Source organism: Ammospiza caudacuta, chromosome 7, assembly GCF_027887145.1.
Source record: "Ammospiza caudacuta isolate bAmmCau1 chromosome 7, bAmmCau1.pri, whole genome shotgun sequence".
In the NCBI taxonomy this organism is placed as follows: Eukaryota; Metazoa; Chordata; class Aves; order Passeriformes; family Passerellidae; genus Ammospiza; species Ammospiza caudacuta.
Window position 1 is genome coordinate 46,328,158 of NC_080599.1, and position 17,225 is coordinate 46,345,382.

General features: G+C 48.8%; 1 protein-coding gene across 3 annotated transcripts in view; it reads right to left on the reverse strand.

Annotated features, from left to right (window-relative positions):
* Nucleotides 1-17,225, reverse strand: part of DOCK7 (dedicator of cytokinesis 7) — a 95,095-nt gene that overhangs the window by 72,111 nt on the left and 5,759 nt on the right. For all 3 annotated transcript variants that reach the window (XM_058809036.1, XM_058809035.1, XM_058809034.1), the window contains exons 2-4: nt 13,603-13,708; nt 247-422; nt 80-148 (exon numbers count right to left, since the gene is read on the reverse strand). In XM_058809036.1, the coding sequence (XP_058665019.1) occupies nt 80-148; nt 247-422; nt 13,603-13,708 (351 nt within the window). The remainder of the gene's footprint in view (nt 1-79; nt 149-246; nt 423-13,602; nt 13,709-17,225) is intronic.

A 17,225-nucleotide genomic window follows, 5' to 3' on the forward strand; every position in this document is an offset into this window, starting at 1 on the left:
TTTTGAGCCTCCTTATAGCACTTGGCCAAAATTAAAAGACGAACTTAGGGTGACGAACACCACAGGGTTTCTCACTCACTTTCTGTTGACGATGGCCCAGTCCTCCGTGTAACTCCTGACACAGTCCCTCACGTGAGGGTCCATCTCGCTGTGAAAGAACCGACAGCAGAGGTCACAGGGCTGATGAGGATCTCCCGAACCCCTCTCCCACTGCCTGGAGCACCCCTAGGTAGGCTGGGGTCCCACCTCTCCTCGGGCACGGCGGACACGAGCGTGCGGCACTCGCGGGGCGCGGACACCACCTCGATGTCGTCGCGGGGGAACTCCAGCAGGTCCCGCAGCGGCCCCGACTCCACGGCCAGCGGGTGGCTGTGCAGGTACTCCTCCACATCCACGGGATCCACGGCTTCTGTGAGAGGCACCTGGGGACACACGCAGCGCCACGGGGCTCACAGCGAGGGGAGCGCACACGGGAGAATCACACACACATTTTCTGCTCTCGTTATAAACCGGTTCTTCTGCCTTGCTGGGGGTTTGAGGCAACAGCAGGTGATTAATCCCTGGTGTTAACCTCAGCTAACACACCACAGAGCTGCTTCTCCTGTCTTATCTGCTGCTCCTCTGCATGCTTCTCCGGTGCCTAACATCACCCCTTAAAAAATACGACTAGAGCCAGAAGGTTACATCTATTTTCAAGAAATACAACAAAAGGAAACTTAGTACTTTATTTGCCGCCTATCTGAGGCTGGATTTGTTTTTACCAGGCTCTGATCACAAAGGGAACCTTGATCCTGATCCAAGATGCAGGAACCCTTCCTCCCCCAGGCAGAAGCCAGAGCAAGGCCTGATTTACCAGGAGCTCAGGCAGCCACACAGCTCTGAGGACTAACATTATTTTGAATTAAACCACCTCTCTGGGGAACACAAAACACAATGTTCACCCACCACAGGTACAAGTTTAACCCCCTGGTATTAGAGCCTTTAGTGCCACAATGACTCTGCCCATGCCAGGAAGGGACACTGCCCTCAATAAAATGGATGCTTAAAAATCATCTTTATTGGGCACAGAGCCTTTACCTAAAGCACAAGGAATCGCTGAAAACGTGCAGGAAAACAGAGGATTTCACTGGCAGTGCTGATCTCACCACCCTGAGCTTTTTTTAGATACATTAGAAGAAACTTTGCATAAACTAGATACATACTCCCATTGCATAACTTGTATTTTTACATACCCCATTACATAAATACATATAAATATTCTGATATGAGATCATTATGCTATGAGGCTATACATAAACATAGACATTAAGAAAATGAAACACTAAGAACAAGTTTTGAGGAAGCTGTCTCTACAGCAACTGAGAGATTTCCTAGAATTCCCTGGCACATGCCAGTGAGGCTGAGTATTCTAACAAGAGTCACAAAAGCACATCCAAATTCAGCAGTTTTCTCTACTAACTTCCCCTTTCCTGCCATCCAGATGATTTCTGTGGGACAAGGAACAATCCTGTAGCTTGTGTTGGAGATGACTTCACAAAGAACATTTGGCACTTCAGTTTTAAATGTGCTTATCAGACATATTGCTATATAAATCCCAAATTCCAGTTTTCAAACTATTGCAAACAAGTTCTGAAATTAATCAGCTTTTTATTCAAGGGAAAAGACTCAGCTAATACTGAAAGAATCTCCCTACCACAACCAACCTCAATGAACACTGCAATTTTCCTACAAGGCAAACTGACTTTTTGCCAGATAAGAATCTGGTTCACCAAAAAAATACGTGATGGCTGGAAATGTGGTATTTGATTCTGCAATTTGGGTAAAACAAACAAACTGATTTCTGTGTAAGGAAATATGGAAATAATCAGTGAAGGGTTGGAAGGGCCCTAAAGACCAGCTCTGCATGGGCAGGGACACCTTGCACAAGGAGATGAAGATCATCTCTTGAACCCCATAACCTTTCCCCCCTCCTCATCCTGAACTCCTGAAATGGACTCAAAGCACATGAAATTTGGAGATTTTGGAGAATTTTGAAAACGCAAACCAGCCACTTTCACTGTTTTCATCACTGCAGCACTTGTCACAAGCAGAATTTGTCACTGCTCCTGCCACACACAGCTGAGATGTCACCACCTCACCCTGCTCCTCACACACAGCAGAGCAGCTCCCCTTGGCACTACATCCCTGACAAATGTCACTGAGGGGTGATGCTGGAACCCTGGCTACTAAAAATTTTAAACTTTCTGTACTAACAAACACTAATCCCCAAAAGAACACTACATTTAACCTAACACTGTAGAAAAATTTCCAAAATTAAATAACAGAACTAAAATTATAAGTGTATAGTTTAAACAAAAGTGTGTAATATCACATAGGAGAAAACTTTGGAGTTTAAATTTTAGAATATAATAATATATAAAAAATAAGAGTTTTAGAGCAAAAGCTAGTCCTTCTTCTTTTACCTTCTTCTTCATGAGTTTAAGTAGTACTGTGTAATTAAATAAAAAAATCCGCATTGCCAGTCATGAGTAGATAATTATAATTAAAAATAAAAACAATTTAAGCACAATTTCTTAATTAAGCAGTTTATCCATAAAAAACCTTATAGAAAGAATATACATCTCCATTTTTACCTTGTTAAAGAAAACTACTATAGAACCCACACTTTGTGAGACTGTAATAGAAATGAAAACTAATAAACATCAGAATTCAAGGAAAAAATATAATCTCACAATTTAATCCCAACAACAAAACAAAACAATCAAAAAACCAAAAAAATTAAAAAAAAAAAAAAAAGAAAAAAAGAAAGCAAAGAAAAATCCCCCCCAAAAAATCAACATTAGTGGTGCCCCACGGGAGGATCCAACTCATGACTTTCAGTTTGTTCCCAAGTGCTGCTCTGTGCCAAATCTCCCCTTCCACTGACAAACCTCAGAACCAAAGAGGGAACCACCCAGCACTGGAGACTCCTTGCAAACGAAGCTAAAAGTAACAAAATTAGTAAAAAATAGTGGGCAAAAGCTCCAGAAGCAGGGGGTGTGCAGAGGAAAAGCATCCCCTCACACCCTCCCCTGGCCAATGCAGAGCTCCATCCATGCTGCTCCTCCCAGAGGGGTAAGGAAGCCTCATGGCCTGACTTAAAGCTGCTTAGCTGCCCCCTATATTTAACCCTAACATTTTAACACTTACTTTTATTCCTCTTTCTGACCTGGGATCTTCCAGAAGTGAGCTGCTCGTGCAAGTGCTGTGTTTTAATCTGCACAAACTCATTTACCTGTGATTCTCTAGCACACAGAGACCTACCCCTCATCCCTTCCAGCCTTTCCACTCCATTCATCCTGATAAACAGAGCTACAGAAAAGATGAGGAAAAGCCTCAGTATGAATGCAGAGCTCACAGGGACATGCAGGACTGAGGGTGTGAGGCTGTCACAGCCCAAAACACACCAGGTCCCCCCATCCATCCCTGCATTTGCCATCTCAAATTGCCCCTGTCCAACAGGAGCACTGGGATGTGCTGGACAGGAGATGAAGGAAGGGGCCATGCCAGTGAAAATTCACCCAACCCAGAAAGGCAGGCAGTGCTCAGGGGCTCTCTGTGCACCCTGGGGCCTCCAAGCCCTTCACACATTTCAGAATTTGCACTCCCCAATTTTCCACTTTGTCTCTTTGGGTTACTATTGTACCATGAAGATGTAAACAAACATCACAGTCAAAGCCAGAGGCCTGTGTTAGACTCACCATCTGTGCAGCCAGAAATATGTCTAGCACCTGAGTAAAGAGGCCAAACATAAATCCATGGCCATGGAGAGGAACTACTTGGTGTCACACTATTGGCAGACAAAAGGCAAGAACATTATTTTGGGCTTCAGATATTTGTGGGGGAAGAAGTGATGAAAGAGCAGGAGGAGGGAAGAAGGATGAATAAATGCACCAAAAGGAAAATGAACCTGAAAGATGTCCCCATGTGCGAACAGAACCATAAGAGCTCCTCTCAAGGCTGCTGCTGTTGATGGTTTAACCTTTCCCCAGTCCTGCTCCATGCTCCAGCACTGCTCCAAAGGCTTGGATGGGGACAAGGACACACAAAATACCAGGGGCTGTTACTTGGGCAAAGCATCAGTCACTGAAATTGCCACACAAACCCATCAGGTGGAACGTGCACAAGCCCAGGTAAAGACCAGGTGACCCAAGCCCATCATCCCAACCACCCTGACTGCTGCTGGGGGAGCAGAACCTGCTCTGCCATCTCAGCTCCAGCCCAGCTGAGCTCCTGTGGCACAGGACAAACAGGAGCTGACTGGGCCACAGCTGATCTCACCCACCAAAGGAGTGCCAGCCCTGCCAGCTGCACGGGAAAAGGTTTGGAATCTCAGCTGAGGAGGATGACGCTGTGCTGCCCCCAGCCCTGCAGACACAGCCACCCTCAGTGCAATCCTCATCCTGCTCCCAGGAAAGCCTTCTCCACTCCTCCTGGCGGCTCCAGGAATGCAACAGAGGTGTCTCCTTCACAAAACACAGCCACTCTTCCTCACTGCACTTCCCAAGGCAGAAGGACAATTCCAGGCAAGTATTTGCAAACATGCAGACCAGCTAGCAACTGATCCCAGCATCCCAGAGTGGTTTTGCAGGAAAGGAGCTCAAAGCTCATCCTGTTTCAACCCTGACACCTCCCACCATCCCAGGCTGCTCCAGCCCCAATGTCCAGCCTGGCCTTGGGCACTGCCAGGGATCCAGGGGCAGCCACAGCTTCCCTGTGCCAGGGCCTGCCCACCCTCCCAGGGAGGAATTTATTAATATCTAATCTGAATTTCTCCTCTTTTGCTTTGAAACCATTCTCCCTATCACTGTCTGCCTGTGTAAAAAGTCACTCTCAATTTTTCTAAGCGCCCTTTCAGGACTGAAAGGCCCCAGTGTGATCTCCCCTAATAAACCTGATGGGGAATACTGGAATGTTACTGCAGGAAATCCTTGCCAGGGGCTCCATTTCTGTTGAGTTTATTAAGACCCTCCAGAAACCAAAGTCTGCAGGAGCCCTGAGCATCTTCCCCACCAGGACCACAGAATAATGTAAATTAACAGCAAATACACGCTTAAAAATATGCAGAGGAATGCTGCTCCCAGAATTGCTGCTCTTTAAAAACATACTTTTTTATTTTGTGCAGGCTGTAATTACAGATGAAATTTTGGACAATTCCCTAACCCAGTTTTCACTCAGTCTTTATCCCAGGATCAGGCACTGCCCCCTCACTCATGGCAAGCACTGTTCTGTGCCATTAAAATCCACAGGAGGACAATGTGGGGAGAAAGGGCAGCTGAGGATGAGTAAGAGGGGCATAACCTGCTCCCTGGCAGCACAAACACTGTGTTTATCACTGCACTGATAAACTCAAAGTACACAACAAATCAAACAGGGCTCCCTCTCTCAGACTTACCCTAACCCCAATCAAACCCCTCACTTGGAAATAGATAGATACATTAAAAATACCAATTCTGCATGTCCTTAACCTGAGCACACACATGTCCAATCAGCTAATTCAGACAGCAGCCTTGATTTGGCTGCTCTGGCCCATTTAACAGGCAGTGTCCAGAGGTGCCCCTGTGCTGCTGCAGCTCTGGCTCTCAGCACTTCAGGACAAAGCTCTATTTCACAGGTTTACAGCTCTCCTGCAGTGGGGACACTCCAGCTTTCTTCTTTAAGGTTGTGTTATTCTTCACTGTTACATCCCCTTAAAAGCTGGAAAATCAAACTGCCTTCCCTATCGACTTTGCCCTTCTCCAGACAGCAAACATTGTATTTTTGTGGAGTTTTAGTGCACATGTCTCTCTCCTATTTATTTCCTCCTTTTCAGCCCCTACCTGCATCATCATCATCACTTCCAAAAGCACCTGCACAAATCTGCAGGAGCCTCAGAGAGGGGATGTGGCATCACTCCACAGAGGGTAACACAAACCTTCACTCACTGCAGCCAGGCATCCCAAAGGGATAACAAAGGGAACAAAGGGATAAACTGCAGGGAAAGCTACACCCAGGGCAAGCTCACACAGGGAAACAAAAAATACAATGCAGAGGTCAGGTTTGTACAAGACCTGCACTGTGCAGGGAGCTCAAAACTCAAGATCTGCTCTCCTGGGCACTGCCCAGAGCTCAGCACAGGAGCTCAGTAACAACCAGGGCAGAAAAAGGGACAATTATTGTCTCCGTCTCACAGGAACTGACTGAAAACACAGTGCCCTGATGTTCACAGGCATTCCCAGCTCTGCCTGGAGGACTTCAGCCCATCCCTTCCCCAAGCTGGGCACAGGGGATTGCCCAACCCACACTGCAAGTGGCACACTCAAATCCCTGCCAGGACCCTGCAGACTTTTCCAGCTTGTGGAAAACAACATTCCCTCCCATTTCCTCCTCCCTCCCAGGATGTCCAAGCCCCCAGGAGCACTGAGAGGTTATGGCATGGCAGCCTGGCAGGATGCATCTGGCACAACAAGGATCTGAACCCAACTGCTGTGGCCCAGTCCAAGCCCAATTTCCCTTTTAGCTCAAACAAGAGGCATCACTCCCAAGGGCAGAGCCCAGCCCCTGTGGGGATCAGCACAACTGAGGGCTCTGTAAAAATGGCAATGGCAAAGTGTGCAAGGTTGTTCCTCCTTCCTGTGTGGGAGTAGAACTCCCTGTGAGGATCCCATAAGGGACCTTGGAAAATTAACCTTGCAGAGAGCTCCTCATCACAGGGAGGATCCTGACTGCTATTTTTACTTGGCAGCTAAAGCACTTCTTCAAAATCAGAGTGATATTTCTTGCCAATTTTGAAACCAGGACAAAGTTCCATCTTAACTTCGGTACCTCCTTAAATATTAAGGGATTTATAATTGTGCTAAAACTGCAACAGATTGTGCCAAAGCTCCAAATTCTAAATTAATACCAACTTCCCACCCACTGCCTTCCCTGGGCAGAATCTTGGAGGGACAGAAGCAGCAGATTAACATTTCAAAGCTGAGCCCCAGCCTGTTTCTGGGTCTCCAGGGCAAACAGGCACTTCCCTTGCGAGCACTCAGGAATGCACATGGCCAATCCTGTCACCCTTAAAGGGACACTGGGATCTCAGAGAACAGGAGTCAAATCTGATGTACTGCAGGGACTCAGAATAAATCTGAGAACGTAATGTGCTAAAAATAAAAAAATTACAATTTGCAGGCAGGTTAAAGAAGGTAACAGTTGAAAGAATTAAGCTTGCTAAACAGAGGCAGTGGATTTATTTTTAAGTGTGAACTACAGGCAAGTCACTCTAAGAGGTTTTGAAACATGAGCAGTGTAATATTAACCACTGACAACACTCAAGTAATGAAAAAACATGTTTTACTTGCAAAAATGACATTTTCTTTCAACTAAGCACTCCAAAAATAACCCAAACGGATCCAAATTCAAAGACTCATACATTTGTCTGCTGCCATCCCTGCATTTCAGCAAACCCATGCTCCTGAAGCCTGGTGAGCCCAGAGAGCTCCTGCATTTCATTTTTTGGCTGCATTTATAATAGATGGAGATATTCAAACGAACCAAGGGGATTCCTAGGCAATCTCTGCAGCTCCCCAGGCTCTCAGGGATGATGACACCTCCCCAGCCATAAGTGCAGCCATTGCCTCCCCTCTGCCTCTGGAATGCAGCTCCCCATCTCCAATTCGGTGCTCTGGGGGATGGCATCACCACAGACAGCAGCCGATGGAATCCCTTCATTTCCAAACTGCAAACCTGCCCCAAAAACGGCTGTGAGCACTCTCTGTGTCTGAAACCTCCACTTTTAAACCTGAAAACATTCAGTTTAAGATCTGGACTCAGTGAGATCTGCAGTGTGTGTCAAATTCTATCACAGTGCTTGAGTTAGAAAAAGCCTCCAATGAAAGGACATGGATTCTCCATCCCTGGAAGTGTCCGAGGCCAGGCTGGACAGGGCTTGGAGCACCCTGGGACTGTGGAAGGAGCTCCAAGGTCCTTCCCAAACCCAGACCAGTCTGGGGTTCTGTGATATAATCACAAATATACCTAGCTAAAGAAAGATCCTACATGTAACAAGTACCAGTGAGATGCTTTATGTACAAATAGTGCCAGGTTATTTGCTGTGATAACTGGCTGCTAATGTAGGAAGCCATTTGGGTATAGAAATATTAATATTAATCAGAGATTAATTAGTTATCTGGGAATACTAAAGCAATTTCTTACCAATCCTAGAAAGACACGAGTTGTGCCTCCAAGGACGGATAAGAAGACAAGATCCTGATGAGTAAGGGCTGTGTAATTTCACCAAGAGTATTTGGAGAACACAAAGACTTTGACACAGAAAATGCAAGTGCTGAGACTCATCTTGAAGAGTCTCCCTCTGATAAATTGTGACAAAAATGAAAGCAGAAACTGAGACAGCAACAGACAAATGGAAAAGGCAAACAGTTTGATCAGAGACTGCAGAAAAATCACAGATTTCCCACTTTTGGCAGAAATGTTACACCAGGCCAGGAGACATGGAGCCCTCCAGACCCTCAGGGCTCACAGAGGCAGACCCTGGTGGCCCTGGGCCCTGGGCCCTGGTGGCCTTGGTGGCCCTGCCAGGCACAGAGTGCTCTCCTGAGTGGGACATGCTTGGCACAGGCACCTCTCAGCTCCCAGGGGACACTCTCTGCCCTGCAGGGAGGGATGGCAGGGCTGTCCCATGGCCTGGGACACTGCCAGGGATGGGGCAGCCCCAGGGCAGCCTGGCCAGGGCTCAGCACCCTCTGAGCAAGGAAATTCCCCTAACAGCTACCTCTGGCAGTGGGAGCCATTCCCTGTGTCCTGTCCCTCCATCCCTGTCCCCAGTCCCTCTGCAGCTCTCCTGAAGCCCCTTCAGGTCCTGGAATTAGCTCTGAGCTCTCCCTGGATCCTTCTCTTCTCCAGGTGATCACCCCCAGCCTGTTTATTAACAATTATTTGGTATACATTATTTAGTTCAGAGTATTGATCTCTGCTCACACTGTTTAGGTTATTGAAGATTCCCAGTGGGCAGCAGGCTCACCTGAGCAGGTGAACACCCCTGCCCTGTGCCCCAGCTCACTGCTGCCCTTAGCCATGGCATGGCAGCAGTTCCACAGCTGCAGCAGAGCAGAGCTGACTGTGAGCAGCCCCAGGGGAGAGGCAGGCAGAGGATGAGGATGCCTCTCCCATCCTCCCCGGCCTGATGAGGATAAACCCTCCAGCCAGGCAGGGCAAAACCTGCAGGAAATACAAATAATGGGAGGCACCCTCCAGCCTCCATCAGCCCTGAGACAGCACAAAAGCTTGGCTCGCTCTCCTCTGCAATTTTTGGTGATAAAATTACTTGGCTCTGAGCACTCCAAAATGCCCTTTCAGTGCCACACAGGACACTGTCGTGTTTTCCTTTGCTGTGCTTCCCATTCATTTGCACAAATCACCTTTTCTTCTTCTCCTAAATTACATTAAAATAAACAATGGAAATGTACAAAGGAACCTATATTCTCTTATTGAATAATTAGATGCTATCTTTGGGTACATGGCCAAAGTCTGACATCCAATAAATCCAAGACAAAGGCTCAATTAGCCCAGATAATGCCCATAAAGGCAGCAGCGCTTTACAGAGATATGTAAATGTCAGCACCTTCATTTTACAGGAGAAAATGAAGTGCTGAGAGCAGCCCTGGTCAGATCACATCACATCCAAGAATCCAGACCCCTTTATTCCCAGACTAATTAGCATCTCTTATATCAGTGTTCCTGTACATACCAACAATCATCTCTGCTGTAACATACATGAGAAATATCACACCCAATCCCTTGGAAAAGCTGTGATTTTTCTATAAAACAACTCTGATTTTTCTATAAAAAAACAGAGTGTACATTCACTCTGCTTATTTGCAAGTTCAGTAAAAAGCTGCTCTCCTAAATAAATAAATCACAGAATCGTTAAGGTTGGCAAAGTCCTCCAAGATCATCCATGCCCAAACTTTGACTGAACACCATCTTGTCAACCAGACCTCTGCACTAGGTCCAACCATTAAAATATACCTCTAAAGATGTAAAGAAATAGAAAAAAAAAAAAAAAAAAAAGACCTGAAAAGGTTTTTAAACATTAAGAGAACTTTTTCTTGGGAAGAAAAACAATCAAGTTTTGGACAACAACCAAAAAAAATTTCAGTTATTATCCTTGGCACTCAGAAGTGAAAAAAAAGTCCAAGATTTTATAAGTCTTTATCTTCTTCCAGCAGACAGAGTTAACTGAGCTGCTCCACAGAAAAAAACAAACTTGAGAAGAAAAGAAAGTGGTTAGTCATGAGGGATTATAATAGCCCATAGTAAACAGCCTGGGCCATCAAACAAACAGAGCAAATTCCCCATCCTGCAAGGAGCTGGGGAATTCTCCCAGAGCAAGTGCAGGAAGCTGGGGATGCTGGTGAGAGGCAGCAGCTGCCAGCAGGGAATGCTGAATGAACCTCTGGGGGCAGCCAGGGTGAGCACAGCCCGTGGATTCTCCAGGGCACAGCACACCCAGCAAGCTGCAAATGCACACCCCACTCACCAGTGGGCTTGGAGAGACTGGCAAAAATAACTTCAGAAAAATAAACCCTCCTTCATGGAGCTCTCTGAGCTCACAGCTCTGATTCCCCACTAACAAACTGTCAGTGCCTTCTGCTGTGGGCTGCAAAAAGAAAATGCTCAGAGCTGCAGGATCCTGCCAGGATCCCAGCCTGGCACACTGGGTTACTCAGGAAAAGCCTCTCAGGGCCTTGGACCTGTGTCTGGGGTTTGAGGAATGTGCAATTAAAATCAGCTGCTCCTAAAGTGGCAGAAGGGTGGAGGCTGACAATAATAAACTCATTTGGAGGCAGTGTCTTCTCCCCAGCTCTACCAGATACCAAATTAGAAACAGTTCTGGCAGCATTTTGTCTGCTGCTTGTGAGGCAAAAGGGAAGAGACTTGCTAAAATTCAGCTGACAGGGTTTTGCATTTATCCCAGGTTCAACCAGGGCAGGCCTGAGGAGTGGGGAACATCCCTGCACTGGCCCCAGCTGACAAGAAACAAAAGGCCCAAGCAAGCATGATGTTTCATTCAGAAAAACTCCATTTCTCCACCAAAACACCTCCACTGGACTGGTAAGACTCTCAGACAAACCATCAGTGCTGACCTTTCCTGGAGCAGAATTCTCAGCACAGTGAGCAAGGTGGGGATGGGACCACATCTGCACAACCATGGAGTCACAGCATCATGGAATATCCTGAGCTGGGATCATCCACTCCAGCTCCTGGCCCTGCACAGGACAGCCCCAGCCATCCCACCCTGTGCATCCCTGAGAGCTTTAGCCAAATAATTCTGCAATTCTGGCAGGCTGGAGCCCCCCATCCCAGCCAGCTGCCATTGTGGAGATCCTGCAACCCAACCACACAACATTTCAGCAGGAATTTCCTACTCACTCCCACACTACATGCCCTACTTTAGGCTTTTAAACCAGTGTGGCTGCACAGAAGTGAACTTTTCCAGCTTCACACAGCAATGCTTTCCCCCTGCATAATGCTGATTATCAAACCAGGCCAGGCAGGCACAGCAGATCCTCACAGATGCCTCGGGGAGAGAAATTAACCCAAAATTCAGACAAGCAAACCTCTGTTGCATTATGCAGCCTCAGGATACAGACTCATGACTTAACTAAATAGACTTTTCCTACAGACTATCTCCTACAAACCATCACTCCGTGTTAATCAGGCTTCTGCAGAGCTTCTCTGCTCAGCACCCAATTTAATGTGACAAACTGGGAGCTTATCACAGCAGCCATCACACAATGCAGCCTGATAGGAAAAGCTCAGAGCCTGCTTCCAGCCAGCATGACCTTTTCCAGCATTTTTATAGATCCTTGCATATATTTACTAGCAAACACCAGGGCAACAGGGTAATGAGAGCTACTGATAATACCATGACCAACAAGTCTGATCCTGTATCAAAAATTACATGTGAAGCTCAACAGGACTGAAGCTTTGAGCATGAATACTTGGTTGGTGGCAGAATGAAAAAAGCTCAGGAACAGGAGGAAAATGTAGAAAAAATGTAATTCAGAGTGAAAGGAGGTGACACAAGGAAAAACTGATGAAAAACATGGCTGGGTGAGGAGCAGCTGGAGAGGCTCACAGAAGACATCTCACTTGATGAGAGCACAAAGGCAATTCAGCCAACTCCTTCCAACATGAAAGCAAGGTGGGCCAAGGGAGGCCCAGCAGCTCTGGGACAGATATCCAGTGGGAGTGCACTCCTCAGCTGCCCAGGGCTGCAGGGAAGTGGAGTCAGTGACCCTGAGTCCAGCTAATAGCAGGGGACCCTCCCTGCCCTAATGCTGGATTATGCAAAAGACCATCCAGAACTGCCAAGTCAGGGCTTTGCATTATCACTGCACAGCCCAGCAGAGGCACTGAGATAAGGCATGAGCCTGGCCAGCAGCTCTCATTAACCCTTCTCTCATTAACCCCTCTCATTAACCTGCTCAGGCGGCTGACAGAGCAGCCTCTGCTCTCCCAGAGCTCCTGGGACAGGACAGAACTGCAGAATTCCAGAATTCCAGAATTCCTCCTCCATCCCAGTGCCCTGGCACAGCCAGACCCCAGAGATGAACTCTGTGCCTGCAGTGCAGCCACTGCTCCGAGCCAGAGCTCAGCCTGGAGGTCCCTCCCGAGGTGACACAGCTCTGAGGACACCTCTGTGCCACACAGGAGGAAAATTTAACAGGTTACACTCAGGTTACACAGAGGGGATTCCCATGGACTCATCCCCACAACCCCAAGAGCTGAGGAAACACTACAGGACCCCGCTCCAGAGAGAAGAACTCTTGTAAACTCCCAACACTTGCACAGACCATCAAACTCAGGGCACATTTCCAGCCCTGCCTGACCCAGCCACCCCTCTGTGAAGGAAACAAGATGCTCTAATATTTATTTTCCAAGTTGACTGCAGCAAAAGGAACTGCTGTGACCTGAAGTGAAACTCCAAATCAAACATTTCCAGCTTGAAAAAGTTTGTTGCACTCTTGAAATGTTTACCACAATAAATCTGGAAGGTTACTGGTAGGCCATGCAAGAAAGTCTGACTTCAGAAAGGGTGACTGTCACAATGCAGCTCCTCAAAGTGGGCTGTAAACTTGTAAGTAAATACAAGGAATAGCCACACTCAGCTTGCACAATAATATTTAAAATACTTCAGAAGAGCAGATGAGCTGCTGTGGACCTGCTCTCCAGGGTGACCAGGAGAGGAAAACAGCAACCTGAAGTGCAGGAGATTGCAAAGAGCTCTCCATGCAGAGAGAATGGAATTTAATGCCCAATGCAGGCTGTTTGGGGATAAAACAATTAATATCTGGTCAAGAAAGCCCCTTGTCCTACAGAGATTCCGCAGAAACACAGATTCCCAGCCACACCAACTGATCTGCAGCACAGAAATCCCCAAAATCAGTGGGTTTTGCATGGAATTTTGTCCTTGGAGTTATCAGAGGCTCTCCCATCAACAGCCTGTCAGCAGAGCAGTTCCTCCCAGGGGTGCAGTGAGTGTGGGGAGCAGCCTGAGCTGCAGGCATGACTTACAGTGGTGTGGTGAGAGACACTGCCTCCGATGTTGAGGTTCTTGAGGAGCTGTGGGGAGCCTCCATACTGGCCCGAGATCTGCTTCCTGACCTCGGCTGCCACGGTCCTGCAACGACACAGGGACACGGTCACCCCTGCAGGGACATGGCAGGGCATGGGCACACACCCCTGTGTGCCCTCTGCAGGGACATGGCAGGGCATGGGCACACACCCCTGTGTGCTGGAATGGAACCAGACACAGGGACACGGTTACCTCTGCCAGGACATGGCATGGGGCACAGCCAACCCTGTGGGCTGGAACCAGACACAGGGACACAGTTACCTCTGCCAGGACATGGGCACACATCCCTGTGTGCCAGGGACATGACATGGGGCACAGCCACCTCTGTGTGCCAGGGACATGGGATGGAGCACAGCCAACCCTGTATGCCCTTTTCCAGGGACATGGCATGGGCACAGCCACCCCTGTGTGCCCTCTGCAGGGACATGGCATGGGCACAGCCACCCCTGTGTGCTGGAAGGGAAGCAGACACAGGGACATCACCTCTGCCAAGGACATGGCATGGGGCAGAGCCACCTGGGCCATCAAACAAACACAGCAAATTCCCCATCCTGCAAGGAGCTGGGGAATTCTCCCAGAGCAAGTGCAGGTGGGGCTGGGGGTGAGAAGCAGCAGCTGCCAGCAGGGAATGCTGAATGAACCTCTGGGGCAGCCAGGGTGAGCACAGCCCGTGGATTCTCCAAGGTGCAAATGCACACCCCACTCACCAGTGGGCTGGGGAGACTGGCAAAAATAACAACTGCTGGAATGGAAGCACACACTGCTCACTGCACCAAGGCTGTCACAGCCCACCAGGAACACACCAAACTCCCAGAATCACAAAGCCCTTACAAGGCTGCAGATACACATTTTTAACAGCAATTAAATTCTTTTCCCCTTTTGTGATCTTCTCCTCTGTGCACATCTGTGGCAATAAGATGCACGTGACCCCGAGCACAAATGATCTTGTTCCCAGCAGGCTCTTCCAAGGAAAGCTCTTCTCCAGAGCTCTCCTCACCCTCCAGCAGTTCCTGGTCACACAGCTGCTCCTGCACTCGGCATTTCCATCCCTCTGCCTATTCTTGGGGTCTGGAGTCACAGTCAGACAAAGGAGCAGGAAACAAATGACTGGGTCAGAACAAAAAGGTGTTTCCCTTCCTGTGTAGGAAAGGTAAAGGTGACAAGCAGAGGAAACACCGGCACAGAGCCTTGTGTGTCTGCCAGACAGAAATTCCACCACTGGGGAATTTTCTGCACAGAGCAGCCCTTCCACGCCTGGAGGGTGAAAGCTGTGACCCCCCAAGGTTTCCATTCTGGTAAAGAGCCACATTGTCTCTGGTAAGGCTGAACACACAACAGGTGGGTAAAGCCACCTGGAGGGGGAAGGAGGAGCTCAGCAGAGGGGATGCTGACGGCCAGGGGCTGTGTGAACACAGGGCCACAGGCCCAGCCCCACCGTGCCATGGCCAGCTCTCCATCCTGCATCCCAGCAGGAATCTGCAGCTCCTCTCAGCAGGGACACCCAGCCTCTGAGCAGGGTGGGAATGGGTTTGTGCCAAAAGCAAACCAAAACCCAGATTCCTCCCACAAAACAAGCTGTGCAGCTGAAAAGCTGCTGAGCAGCCCTGGCCTGCAGGACCTCACCACACAAATGCTGCTCCCCAGGAGCCAACACCCAGTTTATTAGTGACAAACCCACCAAGAGGGACATTCACCACATCACAGAGCAAACTCCCAGCTCCAAGGAGGCCCTAACCAGCCCATGAGGCAATGAACAGCCTGCAAGGACTGGGGGGAATTTTTTCCTGCTGTATCAGTGATCTTTGAGCATCCTCGTGGCTGAGAGACTCCTGATCTCACCAGGGGGACTGTGCTGCTTATCAGAACAGCACATGAGCTGCTAAAATCCTGCCAAGGAGATGGTTCAACCTGTCCTGAGCTAATCCTGGACACCAGGATGGGCTCCTGCCTTTGGGACTGCTGCTGGGCAGGAATGGAGGCAGCTGCTGTCAGTGGAACAGAAGGGAACTCTCACAGGGAACTGGCTGGGACAACTGAGGCTGCCATGGGGAGCAGATGTTTCCTAAGGCCAGAGGATGGACATGAGATTAGCCAGAGGAAGCATTATTTGTCTTTTTTACAAAGTAGACTGCAGGAGAAAAGAAAAATCAAGTTTTATGTATTCTGGCTGCAAGAAGTCATTTCCTTCATGTTTGCCTTTATCCACAGGAGCTGATGTTTTCACTTCTGGTGGGTGGCTTCTGTCCTGCTGGGGACAGGGAACATGCAGGAAAAGCCATGTCCCTGCTCCCACCACGTGTGCACACACAGACACACGTGAGAGCAAACCATGTGTGCTGCTGGCTGTTGTAGGGAAATTTGGAATGCACTGAAATGGCTGCTTGGCATGGAAAGCACACATGGAGCTGTGGCTGGGCATGGACAAGCCTGTCCCCAAGGGCTCTCGCTTGCTGTGTTTGTGTCACTCCTGAGGAGGCACACACAGAGCCCTGGCAGGGAAAACCAGAGTCCAGCACAGCAGGAGAAACCTCAAATCCCTTCCCCATTTTCAAGGCATTGTTCACAGATGGGAAGCCCAGCCAGAGGAGGGACCTGTCCCCAGCTGTGGAAGCGCAGCTGTGCTGGCTCCCCATCAGGAACCTGAGGCAGGGGAAGGGATGTGGCACCACCAAGGGTGGCACTGCTCAGCTGTGCTGCTGCCCCATCCATAACCTCACTGGAGTGTGAAAATCCCCCAAAGCACGAGCACAGCCAGTCAGAGCTGAAGCTCCCATGGGTTTCACAAGGAACCAGCATTACTCCCTAGTCTGAAGCACTCCTGCAGAGCTCTGCAGCTTTCAGCAGCACCCATCAGAACTCTGCCCATGTGAAGCTGATGGGCCCTGTGCAAACCCCAGAATTCCTGAGTGGAGTCTGCGGGAGTCACTGCTCATTCCAAGCCTGCAGTCCAACTCACAGCTCAGGCTGGCTCCTTTCTGAGTCCCTGCACTCACAGAGGTTCTGGACACCCCTTCCCCAGGGAAAGCATCGTGCCTCTGACACTCAGAAACCATCTCCTCGTGTAGCCTGATCTCCAGATGTGTTTAGGGGTGATCTATCCCCCTTTGGGTTTGTGGCAGCATGACCAGGTTCAAGAGTCCTCTCCCACCCCTTTCTGCCTGCCACGAGTCCCCTTTGGGCTCCCCTGACCACCCAATGGCTTTTCTAGAGCTGCTCCAGCTGGGAATCACCTTCCAGCAGATGTGCTTCACTCACTCCAGAGAAGGAGCAGAACCTCTGGAGAACCAAATGAGTACTTCCACATTGAGGAAATACCTCAGCTGACTTCTCCTAGGGCTGGTTCCTCACTGTTTCCTCCCAGAGGTTCCCAGTTTCCCTAAAACAAATAACTCCTGCTCTGGTGAAGGTGTCCCTGACCACAGGGTGAGCCTCAAGGTCCCTTCCAACCCCAACCATTCCATCACTCCATGGACACACCTGCCTCCTCCTCCTCCTGCATTCCCAGAGGCTGTTTGTCCATGACAAACTGGTCATGACCAGCAGCCCATGTTACACTATAACC